Below are 14,335 nucleotides of genomic sequence, written 5' to 3' on the forward strand. Positions count from 1 at the left end.
GGGCCCCGCGGCGGGGGCGCTGGGCCCGGCAGGCCCGGGGCGGTGAGGCCCGCACGGGCGCTTCCTGGTTACCGGCCGTGCCCGGAAGCGGGCGCGGTCTCCAGGAAGTGACGCAACCGCGGCGGGCAAGGGGCGGGCCCCGGTGATGGCGGAAGCGGAGGCCAAGATGAAGCAGTTCAATGGTGGCGGTGGGGCCGGGCTGGACGCCGAGCGCGGCCGCTTCCCCTACTGCGTGGTGTGGACCCCCATCCCCGTCCTGACGTGAGTGCGGGCCCTGCGCTCCCGGCCGGCTCCGGCGGCGGGCGGCCGGCCTGGGGCCCGGTGGGCCGCCTGGGCCTGGGCCCGGGCCCGGGCAGGGCCCCCCCCGGTCTTCCCCGGGCCCGGCTGCCTGGCCCCCTTCGGGGTGCCCGGGCGCTCAGCCTGCTCCGGAGCTGGCAGGGAGCCCGGCCTGCTTTGGGGTAAGCGGGTGCCGGCTCGCTTGGGGCAGACAGACCGGGGTAACTGGCTGCCTGGCCTGCTCCCGGGGGGCTCGGCCTGCTTTGGGGTGACTGAGTGCCAGGCTGCGTCGGGGCCTCTGTGGGATTCTGTCCGTGGGGCAGGGTGCTCCTCTCCCCGCAGCGAGGGCGTGGGGGTGCGGGGAAGGCTGTGTGGTGAGCGGGCTTGTCCCTACAGGAGCGGGAATGGAGGGGATTCAGTGAAACGTGGGAAGTCTTTCATGGTTTTGGAGCAAGGGTTTGGCTGCGGGGACCTTAGACTACCTTCTGCCTTGAGGAGAGCTTCTGTGCTTTGCTTTAAAGGAGTTAGAAGTCGATTTGCCTTCCCAGGCCCGACAGCCAAGTGTAAGCAGGCTCCAAGGAGAACGTGGGAAAATGAAAGCTGCAAAATGTGGCTTTGGGGGTAGTCTGGGAACACAAGGGCTTATTTTTATGCCTTCCTCTTCCCTCCCGGTTCAAATCAGGTGATAATGTTTACTGAGCCAGAGCCGAAAGTCAGGTAGAAGACGTGGTGTGGTCTGTGCCAGGATTGGGAATGGCACCGTAACTCTCCTCCATGAGGAGAAGCTGCAACTTTCCTGTTGCTGTCTTGCATACAGCTTCAAACCAGCACTGGTTTTTACCTCTTTTCTTTTTTGATTGCTTAAAATTTCCACCCTTAATCTTTTCCTGAAGGCCATTCCAAAGCTTTTAACCATCTTATCTCCCACTGGGACTGATGAAGAGTTGTCCTGCTGCCAGAGTCACTGGGCATCCGTTTGTGGATTCATTCCCTGATGAATAGTGGCATCTTCCTGTTGGTTTTGTTTTGCAGCAGAAATTTCAGTGCTGTTATTTGGCAAGATTTCTCATTAGACTACGTAATAGCTCCGTTTTCTCCCTCTGATGTTTCCTCTCATCCTTGGATATGGAGGCTTGAAAGCTAGTCAGTGCTGAGAGGAGGATTAAAAAAAGGAAGAAGCGTCTAGACCTTTGAAGGTGGCAATGCTGTGACAGCGTTATATTCAGCCATCGCTTCTAGCTGATAAAATGTTGCACAGATAGCCAAACTGTCTGGCTGCTTTGCATTGCACCAGATAGGAACATGCAGAGGGGTAAGTGATGAAAGCGCAGAACATCAAACTTTGCAGAGCCCTTTCTCCACGTCGTAGGGTTATGTTATCAACAGGAGCTGTATGCTATTTATAACTCAGCTACCCTTATTGGTGTGTACGGCTTGTCTTTCTTTATAATAGCTAACCGTCTCAATCCCTTTGCAGTTTGATAGTTTTAGGACCTCTCTAAATGAGCTGTGGCTTGTGAATCTGTTGCTGTTTAGCATTGCTGTAGTCTCTTCTGAAATACTAGTCACTGCACACAGTCCCTCAGGGAGAGAGGAGTGAGAAATCGGAGAGAGGTCAGCAAACCTGAGAATGTGGGAGAGCGCTGTAACTTGCCCTGAAGTGTTTACTTCTAAGCGATGATGATGGAAGGGGGTTGGGATATAAATATGCTGCTCCCTAGGGCTGTAGATACCTAGCGGGAAGGAGAAGGTCTTTGAAACAATGGGATCATTTAGGGGAGGGAACGTTCTTCCTGAAGCCAGGAGCCCTATTTTCTGTCTGAGATGTTTAAATCTAGTTTGCTGTGAAAAGCTGCAGCGTGAATGGGAAGATGGGCAGGGTGATCCTATTTTCAGTTGTTGAAGTGGACAGTCCGATTTTATCTCAAGGCAGTTTCTCCTGGATCTAACCTTTATACTTGCGTACACAAATGGGTTTGTTCTGGGACACTGGCCAGGGCCAGGGCCATGTGTAGTGCAGGCCTTTGGAGTCTTGTGCTCGCTGTAACTGCCGTCAGTCACAGTGAAATCCTGGACCCTGACTGCCCCGCAGATGAGCTGACTAGACCTGCTTGTCAGCACGGCTTTGGGTATTCCCTGCACGTTTTTCTTTTTCGCTTTTACCTCTTCTGCGTCTTTACCGGTCTTTGCCTGGCTTTGGCTCAACCTGCTTTCTTCTCTCAGCTGCGTACAACGCATTAACTGTGCCCATCTATCCCATGCTATGCAGCTGGCGGTACAGCCGCTCCAGCAGTCTCCTGGCAGTATGCTGCACGCACTCGGTGTGATCGGGGGACGAATACCTCAGCCTGATGGTTTGCCTGTTGCCTTGGTAGGTGGCTCTTCCCGATCATTGGCCACATGGGTATCTGCACGTCGACTGGAGTCATTCGGGACTTTGCGGGGCCGTACTTTGTCTCAGTAAGTAGATGATGGATCCAGGTGCTTAAGGAGAATCTCTGCTTGGTCTGCTTCTCACCTTTGCTGGTGACTTTTGAACCATCCCTCGTCTTTTGCAGCTCAAAGTTCTGCAAAGTAATGGCTTTAGAAGTTTCTGAAGATCATGGGTCTTTGCTGTTACTCTGTGGGCTGCTATCCAGTGGAGGTCGTTTGGGGGATATGATGAGTAGTGACTGGTTCAGTTTGGTGAGCAGAAGAGGAAAAATCTTGCAGTCCAGACCCTTAATTAGGAGCTTTGGACTTAAATTTCCTTACAGTCATCTTAAATCTGAGTAGTAGAAGCTGTGTTCTAGCTTCCTCAGCATGGCTGTTACTTTCATGCTGCTTAGTGTAGGTATGTGCCAGTCTTCTAAACTGCTTTATAGTCTGGTGGATTTTGAAAGTAAGGGAGTTTTAATTTAAGGTAATTAATACTCTAAACAGATTGGGACATTTACAACTTTGGGTCAACAAGGTATTAACAATTAAGAAAAAAAAAAAAGAGGGGGAACAAAGTATTTACACCATATAGCTAGATGATGTCACCGTGTATAGAGTATAAATATACTCATGCTCCAAACAGGAGTATGAAAACAATTGAAATCTAAATCCAGACGCACAAATAAGATTGGTGTCTTGAGACTGCTGAGGCAATGTGACAGTTTTATCACTAAGCAATCGTGGGCTGTGAGGCCTTCCAGCAAGAGGCATGTCATGAATATTGCGCGGGGTTGTCCTCTTGAGACATTTTTCCTTTTTTGTAGGAAGACAACATGGCATTTGGGAAGCCAGTGAAGTAAGTGCTCTTGTTAGTTTTTATTAAACTAACCAACTGACCTGCAGATGTCCTTTAATTCATGGAGACAGACATGCTATAATATTGCTTTTCTTGTTGTTCAGATGCCTTAATTCAAGTGGACTGTCTCTGCTTTTCAAGAAACCACATTAAATTAAATCTTTTTAGAATTGTGACAGCAATGTAATGGCATTAATAACTAGAGATGTATGGAGCCTTTATTAAAAAAAAAAAAAAAGGAAAAGAAAAGGCTAAAACATTTTAATATAATGTTAACAACAAATGCTCCAAGTAAATGCTGCCTGCCCTATATTAGTGAACTGTTGTCACTCACATCCTGTTAATGATTTTCTGGGGGGAGGAGAGAGGTGCCTGGGTTTTGTGTGTCTGTTTTGAATGGCTGGAAGGTTTTGTATCGCAGGACGTGAAAGCAGGTCAGAGTTTTGTCTGCACCCCTGAGGTCTGCGGTTTCTTTTGCTGGGGTGCTGTCAGGCTGAGGGTGCTGAGCAGTAGTTTCTGCTGCGCTCTGCAGCAAACGTTGGTCTTGAAGAGCTCAGCTCTATGGACTCCCGAGGCAGTGGATTTCACAGAACGGGTGGGGCTGGAAGGGAGCCCTGGGGATCACCCAGTCCCACCCCCTGCTGAGGCAGGCTCTCCCAGGGTAGGTTGCACAGAGTCACGTCCAGGTGGGTTTGAATGTCTCCAGAGGAGACCCCACAGCCTTCCCGGGCAGCCGGTGCCAGCGCTCTGCCACCCTCACAGTAAAGAAAATTTCCCCCGTATTCAGCTGGAGCTACCTCTGTTGCAGTTTGTGCCCACTGCCCCTTGTCCTGTCACTGGCACCACTGAAAGGAGCCTGGCCCCATCCTGACACTCACCCTTAAGATACTTGTATGCATTGATAAGATTTCTCTTCAGTCCTTTAAGCGTCTTCCTGCTGGGAAGAGCAAGAAGTTGTGAAGGTGCAGCAGTAACGTGAAGACATCTGTTCTCACCCTTCTAGGTACTGGAAACTGGATCCCAGCAAGGTGTACTCCACTGGTCCCAATGCCTGGGACACAGCTGTACACGATGCCTCGGAGGAGTACAAGCACCGAATGGTACGGCTCCGGTGGTGATGTCCCTGTCTGTGTGGGGGAACATCTCCCCAGTGTTTGGGTCCTTGCCGCAGGAGTGGGACCTGTGGCTCTGCACCAGTGCAGGCTGCAGAGCTGGGGAGCCTCAGGAACAGGATTTCTAATCCCATGCCCCTTCTTCTGTTGCAGCACAACCTTTGCTGTGATAACTGCCATTCTCATGTTGCTCTGGCCTTAAACTTGATGAGATACGATAACAGCACCTCCTGGAACATGGTGAAACTCTGCTTCTTCTCACTCCTGTATGGGAAGTACGTAAGGTGAGCTGAGGAGCAGCCTAGATTAAGCAGGCAGAGGGGTTCTGTTTCTCTCGTTTTTCCTAACCCTCTAAAGCTTCAGCCTGTCCTGTGGAAAGGGGAGTTACATCTCTCCCCCACAACATGTGGGTGTATGTTGCTGGTAGGTGGTACTGTCACTGCCTGCTGCCTGTTCTTAGGAAAAGAACCAAGAGTGCTTACTGGGTTGCACTAAATGCTGCTCCCGAAATACTGTATCTGGCAGCTAATTTAGGGTGCCTGGAATCTGGGAAATGTTAGCTAAAGCAAATCTCACTCTGTGTTGTCTTTTGGCTGGGTTAGGTCAGAACATAAGGTCACAGAATGGCTTGTCTCCAAGGATTACTGGTTTCTCTTCCCTCTCTTGAATCTTGTTTACATAAAAACTAGTCAGATTTCCAACTGCCCTGGAGCTTTCAGCTTGAGTGAAGAGGGAAACCCCGAGCTTTCCATACTAGAAAGGGCACTTAATCTCCATTTCAGCTCCTTGTGCCTGAAGAGGAGATTCTGCGAGGACTACCCTACATAAAGCTTTTGAGTTGCTCCACTTCTGTTGATTCTTCCCCGTTCTGGAAAAGCTTCTCTACCAGCTTTTAGGCAAGTGTAGTCCCTGCTGTCTCGGTTAAACACACCAGCAGTCTGAAAGGCCTGTAGTAGCGGTTTGTTGGGGTTTTTTTTGTGGTCTCCTGTCACCATTCCCATCTGCGCAGATATGAAATGTGCTAGTCTTCAACCCAAATTTAAGCTGGAAGGAGAGTCCAGCCCTGTTGTTCATGATATAGTTATCCGTGGACCTGATTTAGTCTCAACTTTTAACACCGACTGAATCTCGAGGATGTGTGGTGTGTGGCAGTGCCAGCAGTGGATAAGGAAGTCAGAAGGGCATCTGTCTCCCTCTGATTTCTCCTGTTATTCTCACATCCTTCTCCCCCTTTTTGTCTTTCTCTGCTGATTTGTTTTTTTTTTTTTTTTTTTTTTATGTTTAAACCCTTCCCCTTTTTTCCATTTTGCAGTGTAGGGGGATTTGTGAAGACCTGGCTTCCCTTTGTCCTCTTCTTGGGGGTGATCATGACCATTGTTCTCACACTTCATTTGCGGTGATGGCAGCTGTGAACTCCCCATTCCGTGGGCACAGGAAGGAAGAAACTGTGACTGATCCAGCGAGACGGAGGCATGGGACTCTGGGAGGCATTTTCTGGGGAAGGTGGCAACTCCACTCCATTGTAACAGCTCATCTTTGTTTTCCTGGAACCGGCTTCTTTTCATTCTGTTTTCGTTCTGTTGATGGTGTTTCCCAGTGTCAGGGGTCCTGAAGCCTCCTGCTCTCTCCCTGAATGTGCTCCCTTTCTGCAATTTGGTAGGTAAAAACGCAATAAGGAAAGGAGAGGCGCGGGCAGCTTTGCTTTCAGTGCCAGGTAAAGCTGCAAGGCAAACCCTGCCTCCTGGTTCAGGAGCACAAGCAGATACACCTTGTAAGGTTCTCTCTGATCGCCTGGTTTCTTCCTCTAGGCAGACTTCATCAGATGCTTCCTCAGATTTCCCGCGTCTCCCAGAAGAAGTTGTTGTTTCCCGGTTGCACAACTCTCCTGTAGCACATGTTTCAAAGTGGAGGTGTGGGGTTCCTCCTGGGGATGTAGAGTGCCGTAGAACTTGCCGACGGTCTCCCCAGTAGCGACAGCAAGGTGTTGATGGCAGGACGCTCCTCTGAGGAGATGTGCAGAGGAACGCTCTGTGGCAGGGCAAATTCGTCTGGTCCTGCTGGTGAGCCCAGAAAGGCAGGAAAGTCGATCGGCTGGCTTGGGTATGGCTCATGGCAGTCTGCACACTTTCAACAGCCTGTTGCAGAGTTGGGAGTCTACTGCTAAGTCCCTTTTAGCTTGTGCCAGAGAAAATATAGCTCCCCTGCTTCTCCCTGTGCTCTGAATATCTAAAATTGTCGTCAGGCTTTTCATGAGCCACTTACTTTCCTTTGATCCCTTAGTACTTTGTGTTGCAGCATACCTGAGCCTGCAGAGGTGGCGGTCGCAGCAGGTACATATTTCTGGGGCAGAAGGCTTAGCGTAGGGTTTTGAAAGCATCCGTGAGAGCAGCACCCGAGACCTGAGCTTAGTGGGGCCATCAGAGATTAAAAGAAGAGGTGAAAGGAATGGAAGATACCCATGTTCCGGCTGGGTTTTGCAGCAGCAAACTGGGGCACTGGCCTTCTTGCGGCTGGTTCCAGGATGGTGAATGTGAAGGTCTGTTTACTTTCTTGTCGTGCTTTGGTGAGCACACCAGGGGTAAAAGCACTTTGCAGGACTGGCTTTGATATGAGAAATGCTGATCTGGCAGTGTTGGAGTACCAGTGGCCCTTTTGAGCCCTGGATCAGACAGGAGGGACAGTAGGGGCATAGGCTGTTCTCTAGTGCTAGGTAGGAAGGGAATTTGGACACGACCCAGAGCCTCTTCCAGGGCGAGGGATGCAGCTCTCTGTTTGCTGAGGCTCTGGCCTGCAGATGCTGCTTTCTGTGGGCCTCTGAGCCAGGTGGCTTTTTAAAAAAAAGTGTGGCTGAAGGATTCTGTGCAGTTGAGCAGATCCCCTCTGACTGCAAAGAAAGGAGAACAGCTTTTCCACTCGTGCCTTGAAAGGCCAGCTCTACTCTGCTACCTGATGGATTTCAACCTCAAGGAGCGCTTGTGGCTAGCAAGAAAGCTTTTCTTGACTGCGTGCCATCTCTGTGGCTTCCTCTGACTGGGAAGCCTGTTTATCATCACCCTGCCGGCTCTCAGACCTGTCCCACGTGCCTCCCCATCTTCTCCCATCTCCCCGACTACTCTAGCCATATGGGAGGGCTGGGGACTCCTCTTGGGCTTTCTCGGTTTCTGCATTTTCTCCTTTTCCTCAGGCGTTTTTAAATAACCCCTTAAACCATTCCTTGGCACCCGCTTGTCTCTGTCATCTGGTACTGGCCTTTCTGGGGCGGGTGGATATGTGCATCTACCTGGAACTGAAATAGTTGTTGGTGTCTGCTCTGTGCAGTCCTTTCAAGCCTGTGTGGAGAGTGGGCTGGAGGGTGCTGGGCCTGGAGCTGATTAAAAAGCCAAGATCTTGATCAAAGAGAACCTTACGATGAAAGGATGGTGTCTTCCCGAGCTGCCCTGTGTCGCTGTGGCCTCCACCCAGCGAGTCTGCTGGCTAGCGTGCCCGAGCACTAGCCAGTTGAGCAGGAGAGACTAGTCTTTTGCCTCAGTTTTTAACTTAAGTATGATTTCTCAGAGTGACCCGCCAAGGATGTGCTCGGAGTCCCTGGCCCCAGGGCTGAAGCCAACCTGTCTTACGCAGTAGCAATAACCTAGAGACTCTTAGGCCTGTCTCACACGTTGATTCAGTGTTTTATTGATAAGCTATAAAAGCGTTGCCAAAGCTGAGACTTCAGGTTGTCAGGGGAGGCTGGGAGTGGGGCTGCTGGCCACAGTTCTCACTCTTGGGACTCCTGAAAACATGTTGAGTGCCATTCCCCACCGTGAAAATCCTTGTCGTTTGCTCCTAATGCTTTTTACCAGATCTGGGTTTCGAACGGAGCCTTAATGGAGCAGCAGCAAATGGGCCCTGTAGTGGGTCTGAGCGCTGGCTGCCGGGGAAGGAGAGCGGCGCTTCGCCCAAGTCCTGCCGGAACAGCCGACCCGCTTCCACCGACGGAGATGGAGGGTGGCTCCGGGCATCCGAAGGAAACACGGCTCCCGGGAGCGCGAGGCCCCGAGCAGAGGTACTGCGAAGCCAGCCTGCACGTCCATGCTGCACGCACAAAGCCGTCGGTACTCGTGAAATGAAGGATGGTGCCTGCAGAGGTCGGATGCTGGGGGAGGCAGGTGGGCTGCTTGGATTTTTGGTCTTCCTGCGATGCGGTGGGAGTGTGGCGAAGCCCCGGCGGTGCTCAGCGCGGGAGCACCCCGCTACAGGGGAGTAGGCTGCTGCTGCTTGGCGTGGGAGGTGGCAGGAGTGGGTGGGGAAGGAATGTCCTCTCTGTGCAGCTTCCTTCATCTCACTGCTGGCTTCTTCGCAGTGCCCCCTTCAACTAGCCACGTTAAAGGTTCACCATGTCCTTCACCTTCCAGATGCCAATTTTATGCTCCTGTTCTTTGCACGTGCTGCAGAGCTCCGTGGCTTTGCTGTTCTCTCCGACGAGGGCAAGCCCTCGGTACCCTCATCCTTTGTTCTCTTGATCTCTGTGGGGCGCTGGATTACTTTGTAAATATTTAAACTCTGCTTCTGTGGTTTCATAATCCTGACGGTAGGGGAAATAAAACTTGTTTCTGTGGATGTCTCCAAGCGCCACATCTCTTATTGTGGAGACTCCTCCATGCAGCCATCAGCCCGGAGTGGGGTTGGTATCCCCCCTGCCTGCTGAGCTCTGGCCCCTCTCCTGCGCCAAGGCAGCGTGTCTGGCTGCCCGCAGGAGCCGGACCCCGAAGCTCCCACACCTTTTACTTTATGAACTCGCCCTTTGCTCTGCTCCGGGAGAAAACGCAGCCCTATTTTCAGACCTGCTGTTGAGAAGGAGGTGGGGGGTTGGGGGCAGGAGGAACCCAATTGCTGCAACTCAGGAAGCGTTTGCAGGTTTTAAAGCCAAGGACCTGCCAACAGCCTTTGTCTTGTTTGGGGGGAGAAGGGGCTCTGCCTGCTCTTGCCCTTGGTGGATCCCGAAGCTTCTGCCTGCTCAGCGGAGCCCGGGATGGGGGGGAGCCAAGCACTCTGGGGGAGGAGGATGCTTTCTTAGAAGATAAGCCCCCTTTTGCAGGTTGATCGCCTTAGCTGTGAGTAGTTCCCATTCCCTTAAGTGGCTGACATCTCTCTTTTCTTGGAGGCTGGGGGCACTGGTCGCCTGGCGCCTTTCCCCTGCCAGAACAGAGCCTCCCATTTCCCTGCAAGCTGCTGGGGAGGGGGTGCCTGTGCTGGGCCTGGGGCTGCCGGCAGCTACAGAGGAGCCGAGAGCAGAGTGGGATGCAAAGAGCCAGCCTCGTTTTCCCCTCTCCCAGCAGGATGCTGCTGCCTGAACTGGGAGCGAGGGAAGCTGGGCCTCCGAGTGCTGTAACGATTGCTAATGCAGCAGCCGATTTTCCGTTACATCTGATATCCAGAGGCCAAAGCTGCGCGGTGGGGGAAGTAGATCAGCCTTAAAATTAGGTTGTGTACGAGGCTCAGGGATTTAATGGTGCAGCCATCTTACAAAACACCACCTGGATCCTCTCCTGCTCAGCCCCTCGATCCAAATCACGCTGCTCCTGCAGCTGCGTTAACTCCAGCCCCTGCTTTGGCTCTGGGGCTGCAAAATGCCAGCAGTAGGGATGGCAGCAGCCTCCGAGGGGTTTATCCTGCACATGGCTGTCACTGGAGCATGAGGTGAGGATGCAGAACCCCCCAGGAACGTGCTCTGCCCAGCGTGCACAGCTTTGCACTGCTGCTGGGTCCCTGCTCGCCTCCCAAGCGTGGCAGGATTTTTCTAACCCACTTCTGCTGCCTGGGGAGCTGCAGGAACCTGGCTTGAGGTGCATGGGAGCTGAGCCACGCGGTTCGGGTCGTGTATCTGGGGATTATATGGAAGCATCCAGTCTGGATGAGCCAAGATAGTCACACTCGGGCGCCCGGGGTGCTCACAGCTCTCTGGCCACAGCAGGAGGCCGGACCGTGCCAGCTCTGCTTGTTTTTCTCTCCTGCTTCTCGGTGTGGCCAGCCCAGCCCCAGGAGGGACAGAGGCTGCTGGAAGCCAGGGAGGCTCAAAACGGAGTGGCAGGATCTGGCCCAATCTGCCAGATGGCCGGGACCAGAACATCAGAGGGACCTCGCAGCCTCCCGCTCCTCTGCCCTTGCCCAGGAAGGCTGAGTGTGACCGATCCACCCCAGCAGCCACGGTGTGGGGGCTTCTTCAGCGTGGGGAGTGGGGCTGGGGGTCTCCAACCTCCCCAGGGTGGGGGGGGAGCAGATGCCCCATTGCTGGCTGTGCCACCGCTGGAGGCTGGTGTGGAGCCACCTTTGAGGTGGGGTCGCTTTGCTGCAGCTGGCCAGAGGGGAAGGGGCCCCGTTTCTCATCCCCTTAGGAGTGGGGGGATCAAAGGGCTCCCTGGGGGGGCAATATCACACTGCGCTTGAGCATTTGCACGGGTGGGAGCTTTTGAAAACGCCAGCGCCTGTGGCTGGGCTGCCTGCGGCCCTGCTGCCTCTGGGCTGTGGTACCCCCAGGGCTGCAGGACCCTCCTCATCCTCAGCCACCCCATCGTCCCGTGTTTCCCAGGCAGGGGAGGGGAAGGGGGCGCAAGACCCAGCTCTGGGGGCTCTTGATGCCCACATCTTCCCAGACAGGCCTCGTACATCGTTCCCAGCCAGAGGCCAAGGTGGAAATGCCACAAGGTCCCTGCTCTACTGCAGGGATTAAAAATTAAAGAGGAGCTGGGCTCCGTCCCCGTGTGCCTGGGAGCACTGGAGTGGCACGTCCAAGGCACTGGGAGGGCAGAGGGCACTGGGAGCTGAGTCCCTGGGAAGGGGCTGGTGCCAGAAGACCCCTCACTGGGGGGGACATGGCGGTGTAAAAGCAATGGCAGAAAGGGAAAGGGGGATTTGGGGCTGGGGGAGGCTCTGGGGGTGTGTGCAGAGGAATGAGGGCAGGTTAATGAACATTGATAACGTACAGCGGTGGGCTGGCTTCAGGGGCGGGGGGGGGGGCTGGTGTGGATGAGGTGCAGCTGTGGCTGGTTCCTGCTAAGTAGTTAAATAGCTCTGAGGGGATGGCAGAGGAGCACTGGGTGGAGAGAGACCTGGAAGAAGTGGAGGGAGCAGAGAGAGCGCCCCAGGTGCGGGGGGGACATGGAGAGGCCCCGGGAGAAGAAAGGGGCCTGGGTGAGGAGAGGCCGGCTGGAAGAGGAGCCTGGAGAAGGGAGACTCTGGGCGCAGCAGAGGCAAGAAGCAGGGTGGGCTGGTGTGGAGAGGATGGAGAAACAGCCCGGGCAGTAGATGAGCTTGTGAAACCTTGTGGGGGACCGGTGGCTGTGCCGGGGCAAGGTGTGGGAGCTGCTTATGGAAGCTAACTGGGATGGGGTGGTAAAAGCCTTGCTGCAGCCGGTGAGTTTGGATAGTGCTGCGATAGGGGTGCCGGGGGGGGGGGATTCGGCATCTCCTGCCTCTGCCACCTGTGTTGGCTCCAGGTGTCAGGAGGAAGCCCTGCCCTCCCCTCCAGAGTCCCTGGGAGAGGGACCCCCACCTGGCCTGGCCTTCTGCCCCCAGCACCCCCTGGCTGGGGGGATGTGGGCTAGGGGCCACCCCAGGGCCCCCATCCCTCTGAGGTGGCAGCTGGTGGCTGTGGAGCTCAGCTCCCACAGGAGCCTTAAAATCCCCGGTTTCCCTTGATGCCCCCAGCCCCATGGACCACCCTGGGTGTGCTCGCCCGGTGGTCCCACTGCTCACACAGCCAGGGCGGTGCCGCTGTGGGTGCTGCCCCACTCCCCACCTGCAAACCCACTGGTGGGCGAGATGCTGCCCCAGCACGTGCTCCCTGCCTCAGTTTCCCCCCTGGGAGAGCCTGGCTGGACCCGAAGAACAAGTCTGGGGGTGATGTGGGAACAGAGCTGGGGAGTGGGATGGGACTTGCTCCTTGCCCCTGCTCCCTCCCCGCTGCCAGCGCTGGTTGGGGCTGGCCCTGGCGGTGCCCAAACACCCAGCGCAGAAATGAGGCAGAACCAGTTCTGCGCACCCGCCGGGGTGCTGCCAGCACCCAGGGGCAGGGGGGTTTGCTCCCATGGGTGCTGCTCCGGGAGGCGGTGGAGCTGGGCTGCAGGCCATTGCGGCTGCCGGGCTCACCCCGGGGTCTCTGCAAGGAAAACTGTCCCCAAGGGCTGGCCCAGTGCCTTGTGCTGGTGGCCAGGGTGTCACTGGGCTGATGAAGCCTCCTCCGGCCACCTGGGGCAGAGGGAGGCTCTGCTCTGTGGGCGCTCCCTCACTGCACCTCTGGGTCACCAGGGATGGTGTGGGGACGCACCCCGCAGGATGTGACCCACTGGTCCCACACACCTCCAGCCCCCGGGCTGGGCCCTGGCAGGGTGTGCCCTGAGCCGCCTGCCCGTGGCCCAAGGAGGGGCACTGCAAGCCCATCACTGGGGGGTCAGGTACAACCCATCCATCCATCACCAGAGATCCACGAGCAGGGGACGGATCCTGCCACGTCCTTTCCTGTCCCAGCCTCAGCCGATAAACATTCTGGTGCTGGTACAAAGGGTCCAGGATGCACAGAAAGGGCTTGGTGCCCACCTGGGGTGACCCGGAGCTGAGCCATGAGCCCATAAGCACCCCCGTGGGGACACGCCAGTCCCTGAGCCACCACCCCTCACCCCTGCAGAGACCTGGCCGCACTCATTGCATCTCCGGAGCACCCACAGCAGGGACCTCGTGCATCTGGGGCCCTTTCCCCACCAGAGCCAAGCAGGAGCACCCTGCGAGGGGAGGAAGGGGCGGGTGGCCGACAGACAGACAGAGCCGTTGCTAAAGTCTCATTTCCTTAGAAACCACACTAAAAATAATCCCCTTTTCTTGTGGTCCTGTGCTCAGCGTGTGCTGCCAGGCGGCTGCACCCTGCTGCAATTCCTCCCCCAGCTGCGCTGCCGTCTCGCTGTAAAGCTGGCGGGGTGATGGCAGGAGCCTGGTGGGGAGCCCGACAGCCCCCACCCCCCAACCCCCAGCCAGCCACCTTCCCCTTGTGATCGAGGGAAACTGAGGCACAAGCCCCTGCTGTGCCAGGGAAGGATGCTCCTGCCCTGGGTGCTGGGTTTTACCACTGCCAGGTGTTGCTGGCCTGATCCGGCACGGTGCTGAGCACCCAGGTTTGTCCTGGGTGGTTGGGAGCCCCGGCCCTTTGGAATAAGATGGGATTGTGCTGGACAGGATAGGAGCTGCGGGGCTGGGGGTAGCCAAGGGCTAGGGAATGTGGGGCTGGGGGTGGCCGTGCGGTGAGGCTGGGGGGCTGGGGCTGTCCCCCGGGATGGGAGCCATGGGGCTGGTGACACCCTGTGGGATGGGGGTGCTGCAAAGCCCCAGGGCCCTGTGCTGCCCCACACGGGACTTTTGGATGGGGGTAGGAGGTGGGGGATGCAGGGATTTACTGCTGCCCCCCCGCCCAGCAAAGACCAGTCCCCCCAGAGCTGCTCCGCATAAGGCACCCCGGGGCCACATCCTGCCCCACGTGCCCCCCAAGGAACCCCTGGGTGAGGCTGGGGGTCTCCCACCCCATTCCTGTGCTCTGAGACTCCACCAGCCTTGGAGGGGGTCCCCCTACCTTGGGGTGCTTCCCCTCTGCACCACCCCTTCTCAGACTGCTTGACGCCTCCCAGTTCAGCCCAGTTCAGCCCAGTTC

At 55.6% G+C, this 14,335-nt stretch overlaps 1 protein-coding gene across 2 annotated transcripts; it reads left to right on the top strand.

Moving 5' to 3' along the window:
- Nucleotides 1–116: 116 nt before the first annotated feature.
- On the top strand, nt 117–9,261 carry TMEM222 (transmembrane protein 222). Of its 2 annotated transcripts, XR_005826646.1 has the most exons (7): nt 131–261; nt 2,652–2,736; nt 3,519–3,550; nt 4,554–4,650; nt 4,816–4,946; nt 5,975–6,318; nt 6,471–9,261. XR_005826646.1 is itself a non-coding variant. In XM_040585487.1 (6 exons), the coding sequence occupies exons 1-6, from the start codon at nt 146–148 to the stop codon at nt 6,060–6,062; spliced, it is 549 nt and encodes a 182-aa protein (XP_040441421.1). In that variant the 5' UTR covers nt 117–145; the 3' UTR covers nt 6,063–9,261. The 2 variants fall into 2 exon arrangements, 1 of the variants encoding a protein (XP_040441421.1); XM_040585487.1 differs by having other exon boundaries at nt 117–261; nt 5,975–9,261.
- Nucleotides 9,262–14,335: the final 5,074 nt, after the last annotated feature.

This window comes from Falco naumanni, chromosome 3, assembly GCF_017639655.2.
Source record: "Falco naumanni isolate bFalNau1 chromosome 3, bFalNau1.pat, whole genome shotgun sequence".
NCBI classification, from domain to species: Eukaryota; Metazoa; Chordata; class Aves; order Falconiformes; family Falconidae; genus Falco; species Falco naumanni.